The sequence below is a fragment of the Pholcus phalangioides genome, unplaced genomic scaffold (assembly GCF_987345545.1).
Source record: "Pholcus phalangioides strain wild (caught in Gottingen) unplaced genomic scaffold, Ppha-v1.0 ptg000010l_1, whole genome shotgun sequence".
Classification (NCBI taxonomy): Eukaryota; Metazoa; Arthropoda; class Arachnida; order Araneae; family Pholcidae; genus Pholcus; species Pholcus phalangioides.
Genome location: NW_028301603.1, coordinates 17,592,788 through 17,608,031, shown reverse-complemented (window position 1 = coordinate 17,608,031; position 15,244 = coordinate 17,592,788). Strand labels below are relative to the sequence as shown.

Genomic DNA, 15,244 nt, shown 5'->3' with positions numbered 1-15,244 from the left:
ATTCTGCATATCAACCCACCGACGCACATTTTTAAAAAACATGAATACTTACTAGTTGACTTCCTGTTGGGCCCCATGATGCATATTGTAGCTTCATGTCTGGGGATTCAGGAAATAATGGTGACATGTAGCTATAAAATAGCAGAAAAAATATACATGAAACAAACATATTTTTTCTAAAATGTGATAAGTTCATATACAATTTATAAATTAAAAATTAAACTGACAACAGGAAACATCTCACAAATACTTTTTTATGTAGGTAAATTAACTAAATTCTCTTAGCAATACTAAATATCTATTTCAAACATGCAAATAATACCCCAGAATTACCCGATAGGTGGGGTAGGCACTAACTGCATGGGCCCCAACAAGGGTGGGGATAACAGGGCTCCAGCCTTGGGGCCTGGGAAGATTGTCATCAGTTCCCCCCCCCATAAATTAACCATGGGGGGAGGGCATGTAAAGGTTGGTGAGGGGGGACCTGCCGAAATTCCCAGCCTTGTGGCCTGCAAAAATTCTCAGCCTAGGGGCCTGCTCCAGGATGTGAGGTCATGACTAAGCATGTAAGTTGAGTGCAATTTCGCATACAAATCCATTAAATAGTGATTTAATTGAAACTAGTATTTCTGAAGAACACCAAAAAAGGGTTTTTTTTTTTTAAACTGTACTCAAAATGCAGGTTTTCCTACATGTAATTAAAGAATTCTCATTAAGTTTTTAAATTCAGGTCAAATATATGCATAAACGAAAGTCATATATAGAGCAATATTTGATCCACAAAAAAAAATCTAGCTTCTTGTGTCAAAACCAAATAATTTTGCTATTAGTTTTTGTTTCTTTGGATAAAGTCAAGTAAAGTGTGGCATGTGCATTGTTTCAACAAATGTTAATAGCATCATTTTAACGGGAATACATTAAATGGATCATTCTTCAAAAATGAAAGGTATGTTTCACAATTTATCTAAAGTCAAAATTGATTTTCGAACTCTCTGAAAAAAGATTTTAAGCAGCTTTCCTAGCTTTTAGCTTTCGGCACCTCAAAATTCAGCTCAGCTTGGCTATATGTGGTGTCCAGTTTGAATGAAAAATGTTTATTTACTCGATTATAACATCGAAAGAAAATATTTTTTTGATCCCATCTATAATCCCAGTCGCTTCTGAGCCTTTTGGCTAAGATCAAAGTGTATAGCTATAATTACCATAATGCTTACGAAATGTGCTGAAGAATTCAAGAATCAGGCATTTTTCGCAGAAAATTGTGTAACTCTGAAATCACTTAGGTTGGGGTATATAGTAGAATCACATAAATTTTTTATGCCTACACAAAAAAATGCGGCAAAAGAGTAATGATAATTTTGCAAAAAGTATACCTACTCACTGCTTATGTTGTACAGTAGGAAAGATGCTCTATACGTGTATCTAAATACCTAAAGAAAGCAAAACCATTACTCATTAGATGGTGTTAAAAGGAAATGATGATTATGAAAAAAATCAAATATAATAAAGTCTATCTTCAAAATTGATCTTCATAAGATATTGAGACATTGAGAACACTTTATTAAGTTCTCACATTATTGATGAATTCAAGTTATTACAGTAGAGCCTCAAAAACCTGAGCCCCGTAAATTTTAGTTTCCAGATAATCCGAGGCAAGGAAAATTTTCAAATTTCTTTCTTGAGACACTCCTTTTCCTGTTTTTTTTCCTCCAAGAATCCAACTTCTTTATTTTTTCTTCCCAAACATACTGCGTAGTACATAAATATTGTGCAGTAATTTTAGTTTCAAAAGGACTACTACTACTAAGCCCCGCGTACAACTTGTCCATATTCCTTTGTGGGACTTTTAACGAATTGGTATGAATTTAATTGCCGGAATGTGCATGTACATGTTTGAACCTAAGGTGATGTTTGTTTCTGTGTAATGCTTATTATATGTAGTGCTGCCATCTGCGATCGATTATTCTAACTACTGAAGTGTAATGATTGAATAATTGTTCTGTTGTAGGGGCCTGCTGCTTTCTGTTGCGAAACTATTTCATGGGGATACCCGCCCACATTTGTGCCTCAAAGTTTTGAACCACAGAAAACCAACTTCATCTGATGAACACTGTAGCAATAGGCAGGGGTTAAAAAGGGACTAGGCAGCTCCCAGCTCTATAATGGGTACAGTTGTTGCAAAATATTAGACTCCCCTGAGTAGACGAGAACCCCTTGAAGAACTTTCAGGGGGGGGGGGGGGTCACAGAGAAAGAAATATAAGTTTGACCATTTTCTTCATGATGGTGGAAAATAGCATTGATCCTTAATTGCTTACATAAAAACATTGGAAAGACAGTTAAAGACTATTGGTGTCTCAGCGTCGTTCACCATCAATCCCATCCCCAACTTTTCTCAATCGTCTCTCATATTCGCACCATTTCCACATTCTTCATTTTTTATGAAACACATCATTTGGCATCTATAGTCGAGTATAAAAATACAGTAAGCATGCTAGTACTGCTTTTTTTTGCTTGTCTTTTTTTTTTTAAATGTAAAACCAACAATTTAAAGCATTTTTTTGGATTATTCAAGTTTTTTGATAATCCTCAGTGCTTTGGATTATCGAGGCTCTGCTGTAATTGATCTGGTGTTTACATAAAATATAAGACATACCTTTAGTTGTATAATATGGAGCTATAGAACAAGAAACTTACATTACTGTAATCTCGAGCTATAAGAAAATACTGTCTATCAGGGGATAAGGAAAAAATAACTCCTTTGTGCTGTCTCTGAAACAAAATTAAAGAAAATAAAATTTGCAAATTGAATGATTTCAAAGTCTCATGTAAAATATGACACACAGCATTGCATTGAGAAAAAAACAAAAGATAATAAAAAGTACACCAATTTTTATTATTTCTAGGCTTTTCCTGCTTCTGGGTTGACTCTAGAACAGGCACCTTCAACCTGTTGCTCTCGAGCACAACAGTGCTCCCTGAAGCACAAACAGTAATCAATACCCGTGTCCGAGTTCCTGTCCGTAAGCACTTAATAAAAATTCTGAATAAACACATTGTACAAATTACATTCAAGGGTTCAAAACATTTCCATGCATTCATGTCAAACTCAGGGTCACAACTAGGGGGGGGGGGAAGCAGGCGGGTCTCATGGCCCTGGCGTCAGACCCGCCGGGGCACCAATTTCATTCTGAAACCTCTCCTTCAACATTACAAGGGGGACATCAAAACGTGCGCTCACACCCAGGTGACCAAGCATCTAGTTGCGGCGCTGGTCAAATTTAACATAAGGGTGCTGCTCTTTTGATGATATGATGGTACAGGCAGTACTTGCAACTAGGAAAAAGGTTAAAGACCTCTACTGTAGAAGATGAACTACGCCTTCTACACACAATCCAGGTTTATCTCAATAGCATCATATATGTAACTGGAAAAACCAATTCACCAGACTTTTTACCAGCTTGTCAAAATGAAATTGTGATGCAAGAGATTAGCAAAGTTGGTGGGACTTGAATGCATTGGAGTTTTTCTGTCAACAAGATAGTCCAATATAAATACTGTAATGATTAATAAGTTCAAGTATGGGTTGCTGCGTAAAGTCTTATGGGTGAACTAATATATGATGTTGGAATAATTATTAATTATTGTCACATTATTGAAAAAATCATTCAAAGATTGAATGATGACAAGAACAAAGACAATCATTTTTGTGGCATTGAGCTCTAAATTGCTGTGACACACAGTTTGTGAACAATACAGCCCGTTGATACTTTAAATGGGAAATATTTTTAACCACTAGCGTAAAAGCCATTTGGGAAGAAATTTGGATTATCTTTATTTGATGAATCGGGAATAAATTTGGTAACCATGTGCTAATCTAATGGTACACGTTAGAAAAGAAAGAAGGGGAAAGGAAAAATATAGAAAAGAAAAAAATATAATAGATAAGAGGTTTTTTCAGAGCTTTTTTTTCTGCTTCAACCACAGTGTTCTCTTTCACTCTCACATGCATTGTAGAGATGCACATTATGAGGCAATTTGTTGGAGAATAGGAAGCAACATTGGAGGCTTCATTGGAGGCAATTTGTTCAATTGGATAGAAACATGGGTGAGAGATAGGTCACCACACATTATGGTGAACGGGAAGTTTTCTGACTGGACAAGTGTTGAGAGTGGAGTCCCTCAAGGAAGTAGTCTTTGGGCCCATACTTTTTGTCACTTTTTATCGATAAACTCGATCAGGGTATCAACGAGATCGTTAGCAAATTTGCAGATGGCATGAAGCTAATGAGGGTAGTCAAGAACCAAATCGATAGGGAATTGCTCAAGATCAATTTGAATATGATTGCAACATGGGCTAATAAATGTAGCATGATCTTTATGGTTGCTCATTTTAGGTTCGAACAACCAATGTTTCACTTATGAGTTGAATGGTATCGCTACCCCAGATGCAACTAGGGTCACTGATTTGGGAATTTTCATTAACGGAAAATTTAGATATTCTGAACATTGTTCAGCGGTAGTGGAAAAAGCAAATAGAATGCTCGGTTTCATTCTTAACGAGGTCTTTTCGTGTTATAAAGTCATTCTTTCTTTTCTGAGGCTTAGTTCATAATGAACTGGAGCATGCCATTAGATTTTGGACACTGTACTACAGAGGGACATAGACTTGGTTAGGGGTGCAGAGAAGAGCCACACGTGCTCTTGTTGGCAAGCAAGGCTTGAGCAATGATGAAAGACTTGATTTCTTAAATATGTCCACATTGGAGGAACGCAGGTGTCGGGATATGATCGAAGTGTCTAAAATTTTCAACTGGATGGATAGGGTGGATCATGAGTCCACACCGTCAATCAACTGTTTTGACAAGGGGACACTAGTATCGTTTAATAATGGGGCAATTCTAGGTTGAGGTGTGGCAGGGAGTTTTTCTCGAACAGGGATGTTAATAACTGGAATAGCTTATCTTCGGGGGTCGTGTATTCTAACACAATTTGCACGTTTGAAAAGAAGTATGATAGACATAATGGGATATTGATATATGCTTTTATAGTGATATTTTGGTAATATTTGATATCCATATCTTTTATGGGGATAATTTTTCAGCCACCTCATGCAGCAATTTGATTGTTGTGGCTTTTGTATTTGTATATTATTATTACAGAAAGAAAGGAGTGGAAGAAAGAGAAACTTCCATATATAAGGTTATTATAAAGCTTTGTGATGGTGAAGAGAAACAAAAAAAATCACAGAGAACTTGTTTGAATTTATTTTGACTAGTATTTGTATGTAATATTACATTCATGATCGTAAAGAGGTTAATCTTGCTGCACCCACACCAATAGGAGATATCATGCATTATACATCATATACATATCATGCATCACCAACTTGAATAGCATACATTTTTTAATCATTGTTAGCGCCATCTACTAATGAGTCAAGCAGTTTTTTATAACATATGAATTTCAATGATATCAAAATTATTGAAATGATTTTTGCATCAGTGAAGTTTTGTTTGTTAAAAAAGCAAAAAATGTAAAATTTAAAGAAGTAATGAATGCAAATATTTTATCAGTTTTATTTTAATAAAAAATGTTTTATAATAATTTTTCTAGTTATAAATTGATTCACATAGTTTGTGTATGAACTTACTCAATAATGGTTGTTTGGAAAAAACAGCTGCTTTTGTAACTGGCAGATCAACTTCCCGAATGAAATACAGGGATTATGATGAAGAAGGCAAGAACCGAAATGCACCCAACTAGCAAACTTCTTTCTTTAGAACCACCAAGTTTATTTAGATTCAGCGGTAGCATGTGCATACCTCAACCTTCATAATAACACAATGAAAGAGTAGGGCCTCCTCACACTGGAATACTCGAATTGATCTAGAGCATAGGTTCCCAACCTTTTTTGTCCCATCGCCCACTTCTTCAGAAATTTTTTCTCCCATCGCCCCCCAACGCAATCTAGCCCATACGATCCTCTGTTAACCTCGTAATTTCTACCGCCCCCCTGGGGGCGTTAACGCCCACGTTGGGAATCACTGATCTAGAGTATCCTCAACTTGAGAGTAGAGTTGACTTGCACATGTCATGTTTCCCATTCTCCCTCACATGGTGCTACTAAAAATATCTCAAACTCCCGAAAAAATGAGTCTTTTTATTTCACATTATTTTACACCGTCAATCAACTGTTTTGACAAGGGGACACTAGTATCATTTAATAATGGGGCAATTCTAGGTTGAGGTGTGGGAGTTTTTCTCGAACAGGGATGTTAATAACTGGAATAGCTTATCTTCGGAGGTCGTGTATTCTAACACAATTGGCACGTTTGAAAAGAAGTATGATAGACATAATGGGATAAATTGAGAAGCTATCCATACTTTGGTGAGATAACCATAATCTGGTTATATTCTTTTATGAACTGGGCTAGAAAAACATCAAATGTTCAGTGATGAAGAGATGATATCATTATTATGATTGCTACCACAGGGAGTCCCACACCGAGGAGTTAGTGCACCAACCTCTCGATAAGTATAAAACAAAAATGGCTGCAGTTCGATATCAGCAATAAATTTTAGGTCCCTGTCTGATTATCCCTCATGTGCAGACAATGACAAGTGGTGCGATAAAAATGATCAACCAATAAAATCTTCCGTTATATGTGAGTTGCGGTACCGCTTTTTTATAACCACTTTGTAAATGCCTCATTCTAATATACATGGCACTCGAATTGAATACAGTTAGGAATTATGAAATATTAGAAAAACAAACTTACGAAAGTGGTGTTTGACATCAAGCTCTGCCTAGTGTTATTATGCACATTGTACATGAGGATGTTGTGGTAATCATCGCTGTATAAAAACTCATGGTCTGAAAACAAAGTATAAATATAACTTTTAATATAACGAATTCATTTTAGGCAAACAAAACAACATTGAACAATCAGCTATATTCCTCCCCTAAGTATGCAAAGTAATAACAACTAAATGAGTACACTGTATTTCAACAGTGTTTCTCAACCTTTCTGACCACTAGAAGCACCAACATGAAGACCAGTAAAATGTCTGAAATATTTTCACAGCCCACTAACGTACAGTATGCGTTCTGATCTGTTGTTTGCATCCATGGAAATATCATTAATATTTCTGATATAAAATTAAATAATTTTCATTTAATTTCACTTTAATTAAAATTAAGTGTTCAATGTCTACTCTTATGTCATGGATAATTTCCCATAAACGTGGCCAGAGCCAACGTCATTGAGTAAGTACTCATCTCAGAATTTTTTTTCCAGCACCTGAAGTGGGAATATCGGTTGTGATGGGAGGAAAAAATCTGGGTAGAGCTTCGGTACAGGTCATAGTACAGTCGAACCCCTGTAATAGCACCAATACAGGGTAGGGCCAAAAGTTTTCAGTGAACAAATCTTTCATATAGGCATTGTAATGTAAAAAAAACTGTTTTAGCACCAACTCCTCATAATGCCAACTGTTGTTTGGATGTATACAAAGTCTGTGTCATTTTCCGAGAATTTCCACATTTCTTCTTGCATCTCCCTTTTTTTTTTAATTGGAAGAACTTGAGGGGATTCATCCTTTTCACTTCACTACTATTAACAGTCAACATGACAACTGTTTAGATAAAATTACTTGAAAAAAAAATAAAGAATGGAATGGTCGGGAGGGGGACCTAAAGATCACATTTTTCATGAATACCTGAACGTGCATAGGGACTGTAAAGCTGAAAACAAACAACCTATTCAAAGAAATAGATTTATTGATACTGGAAAGTGTACAATCGGCGAACTGAACCAGTTTGTGCAACGTTGTCAAGATTCGTTTTTTAACAGTGCATGGTTTTTTACTCACTGGTCATTGCATTTCAAGAGCTATGGATAGTCATTAACAGGGCCACAACTAGACATTGGTCAGCAGGGACAAGCACACATTTTGGCGTGCCCTTGTAAGAGAGGAGAAGGAGAATTTAACCACTTTACGATCAACGATGTAATATTGTCTCCAAATGCCAGTGGAATCAGTGACTGTTTTCTTTCCCCCTCTCCTCATTATTGCAAAGCTTTGTTGTAATATGCTATGAGAATAAGTTTTTCTTTCACCTTCATTCATTTCTGTATTCCTATTAGTGATTTGTTTTGTACATGAGATGCATCCTTCTATTGGTATTATATAGGCTACATATAGCAGCTAAAGATAACAGGTAGGGTGAGGGTGAAAAGAGAAATCTACTTCATACCACTCTTATCTACATATCTATTATACTGCTTCCCTTTCTTTTCTTTCTTCTCTTTTTCCATTTTCTAACATGCAGTTAGGTTAGGACAAGGTATATATTATACTATATTTATCGCCGACTCATCAAATAGAGATCATCCGAATTTGTTTTCCAATATCTTGTAAGTGAAGGTTTTAAAGGACGAAATTTGTGCTTCTTCCCTGGTCCGGTGCCTTGATCACCAGACCAAGCTGCTCCACCCCTTCCTAGTTGCGTCCCGGATCATTAAGAAATATTCTTCCATGATTTGTTCCATTCAGTCATGTTCAAAAGATTTGTTTTTTCAATATCTAAAGAACATGGTTTTTTTTACTATGAAATCAATATACAGGGTGTTCAACAAATGCTAATGTAGCCTTTATCTCATGAATCGCCTGTTGTAAAGGTATGAGTCTAATTTCAAAAATGCTCAACAGGCATTCAAAAATTACCCTGTACCAGTTTTGAGGGGGAAACTACAGTGCGTAACAAAATAAAAAGACTAAATTTTTATATGGTTTCCCTGTGCCCTAACTTTCAATTAGAAAGTTGTTGCCCTGTTTCTCCTAATTCCAGCAAAAAAAATTGTTTGTTTTTAAGTGCAATATTCACAGAGATATTCAAATTCAAAAAAATGGAAGAAATTTGGGAAAGCACAGTGTTAAAAAATTTATACGGAATTACAGTAATTTCAGTGGTAAGTATGTTTCTGTCAAGTTTTATATGCAGAAATATTTCAAGTAATTGTACAATGTTTACTATTTTACCAATTTTTCCACTTACAACCAAATGCGTCTAAAATAGGTTATATTATTCATGGAGTAACACTAATAAGACGTTGAGATACCATAGTTCATAATAGACATGTGATAATAGTGCTTCTCTGAAACACTATTCGAATCATGATCCAATATAATGACAAACTCATTACAGTGTGTAAATTGTTTGGGATGGATGGTGGAGTTATATTGAGGTTTGACTGTATTATGGGAATTTCAGGTAACAACACATAACAATGAAATCCTTGTCAGGTAGGAAATCAAAGTTACCGGGCAGTCTGCCCAGTAAAATTGTTTGGGGTAGGCAACTGTTACATACCAGAGAACCATGTCCCATTGAAAGTTCGAGGACTGTAGACACCAGTCAACACTTCTTCCAGGCTAACTCTCTTCTTCCCTGAATGGAAACCTTTGTCACCTGAATCAAAATTAAAAGATGATAGTCAATTTCAAAATAAAATCCAATATTTACCTTCAAATGAACTGACTTATAAAACATGCGCATGAGAAAATAGAAACAGCTATAGGCATACCAGGTGTCAATAGGACTACCGCTGTGACGATGAGAGCACATACTAGCACGATGACCAGCAAAGCGATACCTATCCCTCTCCAGTTCTTCTCATCTGGCACTGGTACAACCAGCTCCTGCAAAGAAAAAGAAATATGGCATGTTAGTCAAATTCAATTCAAATTCAATAATATGGCATGAGATTATATCAAGCAAAGTAAAACATAGGCTAACCATGAAACTATATGAAGGAACAATGAATAACATTTTGTATTCTGTGCAAAATGGATGAGTTTCAGCCAGGGTTGTTTGGTCTAAACCATGTTGGTTTTATTCAAAAAATCACATAAAACTAGCCTAAATATAACTTTTCCTCCCTTAAAAATATCACATTGGTTCATTATTAGCCAATATGTTTTATTCTTACCACATTTTCTATCCTTCGGGTGTATTCTGATAATATATCCTTAAATGGTGTAAGATGATATAAGTGGTTTCTTTTTCAAAAAAATCTCATAAAAGTGTCCTAAATATAAATTTTCTTTCATATTAAGTATCTTCGTAGCTGAAAGTTATATATAGTATCAAAATTTCTCATTCTTACTGCATTTTCTAACTTTGCACTACATTCTGATGGTCTATCTTGAACAAATTCATGAATGAGGATTGCATCATCACACCATAGGCCGAGATAGACTTGGAAGTCTGGGGCGACACGATGATGATGTCAATTCAGATATACATTAGATCTTTCCACTAAACTTTTGACGCACGGCGGCATGGCCCTCCGTATCTCCGTCCATGCATCACATATATGTGGTGGTGGTGTATTATCTCAAAGGCTTTTTTCCCCTCATAAAGAAGCAGCAACAGTAGTGACTTCACTGGCTTGCTAAGAGCAGCTGGTCTTATAATCCAAAAGGGGGACCAGCTGCTCCTTAAGGAAAAAGACCAGTCTACTAATAGTTACATTACCCACGGACATTTTCATTTTTTTTCATGGCAAGCAGCGCATCTTGTACTGCATAATGCAACAAGGCATATTGTACTGCATAATGCAACAAGGCATATTGTACTGCATAATGCAACAAGGCATATTGTACTGCATAATGCAACAAGGCATATTGTACTGCATAATGCAACAAGGCATATTGTACTGCATAATGCAACAAGGCATATTGTACTGCATAATGCAACAAGGCATATTGTACTGCATAATGCAACCAGGCTCAATATTGAATTATTATGTTTGCATATTTTCAACATTATCCCCCAGTTAATCAAGGTTCCATTGTACGGAAGTAAAAGCCCGAAATTGGCCAGTTCGTGAAGTGGCTGGCGATCCCTGCCCAGAAAAGTTTTCAGGTAGAAATCCCTTGGAATATGTACTTTGTCACAATTTGGTTAGGATGTACAGTAATAAGTGATTTATGAAAAATAATCAGCTATGCACAGGGTGATTAAAGTTAAAGTTCCGATTCCAAAACACGAATAAGAACTGCTGATCAGAATGGCTTGAAAATATACATGGGTCCATTGCATGAAGGAATGGAATTTTCTTTGCCGAAAGAAAAAAACTTTAAAATGTACAAGTAGATGATGCTGTACTTGGCCAGCGGTATAATCTATTTTGCGCAACCACATCATTTCAGCACTTCAACAGCATCAGTGTGGTGTGAATAGCAGGGTTAGACAAATCCCAGATGCCAGATCTAGAATAGAAAATCAGTTTTGGTGCCTAAAATTTTGTACGCATTATTGCTAAAATGAAGCATGACACATTTTTTTTTTGCTTTTGTAATAATGTGTCTCCCAACATGGGTGTGGGTCATAAAGTCCTGGAAAAGTTTTAAAAAAACCATTACTCAGGTTTTACTTGCGGAAAAACATGCTTTACTTTCAACGAATTTGGCTGGCACCTAATTATTTTTTGTATTTGTCCAGCCCTGGTGGATAGCACAACTTTTATCAAGATGCACATTGCAACACCAGCGAAGCAGCTGCTGAAGAACCATTTTGACAATAACAACATGACACGACACCTGGCCGCCATGTTCAAATGACAGGTGAACGCTACTATAAACCTTGCAACTTTTGGCTAATTAATATGGGATTTGTGTTAATCACACTAATAACTCATCTGGTCTCTACTGGGAGTCGAACCCAAGCCCTGTTGAATTTCAGGCAAGCATGCTACCATCTACATCACTGGAGACATGACCCTGCCTTTGTTCGTTCATGCACTGTGGTGCGAAACGCTGAAGTAGAGGCATTAGTAGCCTCCCCCCCCCCCAGGCTGGATGGCAGAGATAGAGACAGACGGCAGTGCCGTCTTAACGCATGGGCCCACCCAGGCACGGCCCAGGGGCCTTGGGCCTCACAAAAACAAGAACAAGTTGAAATTTTCGAGAATTGGCCAGGTAGGGCCTCAGGAAAATAACTTGGCCCGGGGGCCCATGACGCTCTTAAGACGACATGGTCAGATGCCCCCCCCCCAGCCAAATATTAGGAGACTACTATCAAGGAAACAGATATTTTCTGGACCCTATGCCAATGTGCACACAGAAAGAAAAGTCACCTGTTATCCGACGGGATTCCAACATAGGCCCTCCTCCATTCCAGAAAAGACGACTTTTCTTTTTTGGTCAGCCTTGGCATAAAGTCCAGAAAATATGTTTCCTTGATGTATTTGGCTTGGGGGGGGGGGCGCCTGTCTATATCTAGGCAGTCAAGAAGACCACAGTAACGTCACATCCACCCGCCACCACTAAAAATGTTGCACATAGATCTGGACGAAACATCAGTAAAATCAAATTCCTTTGAACCCAGAGAACTATCTCCTCATCATTAAGTCTCAGAAATCTTCAAGGCAATGCAAAAAGATGCAAGAAACTGGCAAAAATTTCAATTACTGGTACCTCAGTAAATTTTTAGCGGAAAGTCACAGGGAAAATTAATCACATTAATTTTAAAAAATAATTGTCAAGTTTTTATTCATTTCTGACAGTATTTGTGGAGTACCGAGGATAATAATGTATAGGAGTACACAGTCCACCTTCACTGGATTTCCAGATATGCTATCATATGCATTGAAACTTCCATTCTTTTAATTCAAAAGTCTCAATTCCAGCCCTGGGTTGCAAAAACTCCTCAAAGATTTAGTTAAAGCACAACATCAACTGATGCAGTATATGAATACAGGGTGGGACTTTAGGCAGGCGTGAAGCGTGCGATCGCTCTGGGCTGCATAAAATTAGGGGCTAGTACTGCCACTAAACCACGCATGCACCTCATCCATATTCCTCTGCAGAACTTTTAATGAATTGGTATATGTTGGAATGTGCTGGTAGGTGTTGAGAACCTAACGTGAAGTATGTTTCTGCGTAATGCTTGCTTTAGTGCTGGCATTCGCTTCGTCACTCATATGGTCACTAATTTAGTCGATCAGTCATACGATGACTCACTTGGTTAGTTGTATGGTCATGCATTTGATCAATCATACTGTCACTCACGTATTCACTTGGTTAGGGGCCGTTCAAGTAATTACGTAAGCAAATTTTTAGCCATTTTTGACCCCTTTCCCACCCTTGTCAGCAAAATTTCGTCATCGCTGACCCCTACCTCCTAACGCATTTTGGTGGGATCAGAAACGTAAGCGGGAGGGGGAAAAAGGAGGGGGCTTGTGTGCCTTCCCCCCCCCCCCTCCGGAGAAAAAATATTTTTTAATGAAAAAAATATTTAAAAATTAAGATTTTGAAACAAAATGCCTTTATATGTGTTACTGTAATCGATTTCTCTGTTAATTTCAATGCTATTTGAAGGGCAAGAACTCAAAATTTCTCTTTAAGAAATTCATTGCGGCCATAAGCCATACATGGTAAACCCTTGACCCGCGGACCAAATGGGCCCTGAAGGTTATTCGATGTGGCTTGCCTCCCTCAAACCTAATTCTCTAAAAATGAGCTAAGCGGCACATTTACAAATCGCTTAAATGACCAGTGGCACAATTCCAGAGCATTTCAGTGGCCCTTGGCACATTTTCAGATGACAGAGGTAGGCCTCAAGATCACTTTCACATTCAAAGATCACCTAAGTATTCCCCGACACAGTTGCAGAGCACTTAAACAATCCGTGGCACATTTAAAGATACCTTGAGTGACATGTGGCACAGTTCCAGAGCACTTAAGTGGCCCGTAAACATTTCCAGAGCACTTAAGCCGCCCGGAAACATTTCCAGAGCACTCGAAGGATCCGTGAAACATTTAGAGATCACTAAAGTGGCTCTGTAGGGGGCTTATCAGGGGGAATGTTAGTTCAGTTGCCCAATAACTATCGAAAGGTTTTTTTACGTTTTTGGCGCACCGAATAAGATGCCATTAAGAATATTTCATATCTTCATAAAGGGTGGTTGATGACGTAAGCATCATCCAAACCAAGTCCCCTCTCCCCTTGTCACCTAATCAAAAGTCAGTAAATCAGAACCCCCCCCCCCCCATTGATGCTGACTTAATACTTGAATGACCCCTTACTAATATGGTCATTTGCTTACTTGGTCACTCTCCCACTCAATTCGTCAAACCGGGACCGTCTTAAGAGCATCATGGGCCCCCGGGCCAAGTGATTTTCCTGAGGCCCTACCTGGCAAATTCTCGGAAAATTCACCCACTTTTCAATTTTCTGAGGCCCCTCTTCTCTTGAGGACCCCGGGCCGTGCCCGGATGGACCCATACGTTAAACACGGTCACGGAAGGCGAAATGCCACGGATGAAACGTCGGGAACGAAATGTTGGAGGCGAAATTTCCGTAAACCGGGTTTGCCCATGGGCATTTCTCTCGTCCGAGAAACTATAAAGAAAATTATAATCCAATTATAATTGGATCATATTATTACTGTTTTCAAGAATTCGGGTACACAGGGTTATATACAAGATGAATTCGAAATTGCGCCGAGATACTCTCTGAAGAATCATACATTCTCATTGTCTGTGTGAATTCATAGCCCTCAAGTTTCGCTACCCTATATCCCCGGCACCCTCCGCAAGTTTGGACTGACGTTGACCATAGGACTTGGCGTTATTGGGAATGATATGGCAACGGTATATCCCTTTCAGACCCTGGTGCCACAAACGTGTGTGGGTGGCTTTTCTCATTGCATAATTTTGTTCTTTTTACCACAGGGAGTCAAGTAACGACTTCAAAAGCAGGGGGGGTATTTAACCTATGGATCGTGACCCAAACTTGGGTCGCAAGGCCTTCTGAAATGGGTCGTTCAATTCCACTAACACCCAGAATCTATTGTGCTACGGGTTACGACCCAAACTTGATTTACCAGTTCTTCCAAAAAGGGTCGTACAAATCCATTTACAGCCAAAGATTCTCAAGCTATGGGTCACGACCCAACAGCTTGGGTAGTACGGGCTTTTGGCATAGGTCGTACAAATCTCCTTACACGACTGCTGGCCATCTTTCGTTTCCGTGTCCGAACTTGAAAAAAAAACGAACTTCAATCTCCTCCCTCTCTCTCTACTCTTCGTCTCATTTCTGGATTAACGTTATTATATAAAATCTTCCATGGTCAATTCAACATAGATACTTCTGGTATCTTAGCCAAACCATCCTATATCTCTGGAAGACTCGGCCATTCCCTTAAAATAAAACCTATTTTTACTTCCACTGA

At 38.0% G+C, this 15,244-nt stretch overlaps 1 protein-coding gene across 5 annotated transcripts in view; it reads right to left on the bottom strand.

The window, feature by feature from the left end:
- The window catches only part of LOC149081017 (dipeptidyl peptidase 4-like), a 174,834-nt gene that overhangs the window by 17,842 nt on the left and 141,748 nt on the right, over positions 1 to 15,244 (bottom strand). For all 5 annotated transcript variants that reach the window (XM_089237759.1, XM_089237761.1, XM_089237760.1 and 2 more), the window contains 6 exons: positions 9,590 to 9,704; positions 9,376 to 9,474; positions 6,782 to 6,876; positions 2,697 to 2,771; positions 1,378 to 1,430; positions 53 to 131 (listed from right to left, as the gene is read on the bottom strand). In XM_089237759.1, the coding sequence (XP_089093885.1) occupies positions 53 to 131; positions 1,378 to 1,430; positions 2,697 to 2,771; positions 6,782 to 6,876; positions 9,376 to 9,474; positions 9,590 to 9,704 (516 nt within the window). The remainder of the gene's footprint in view (positions 1 to 52; positions 132 to 1,377; positions 1,431 to 2,696; positions 2,772 to 6,781; positions 6,877 to 9,375; positions 9,475 to 9,589; positions 9,705 to 15,244) is intronic.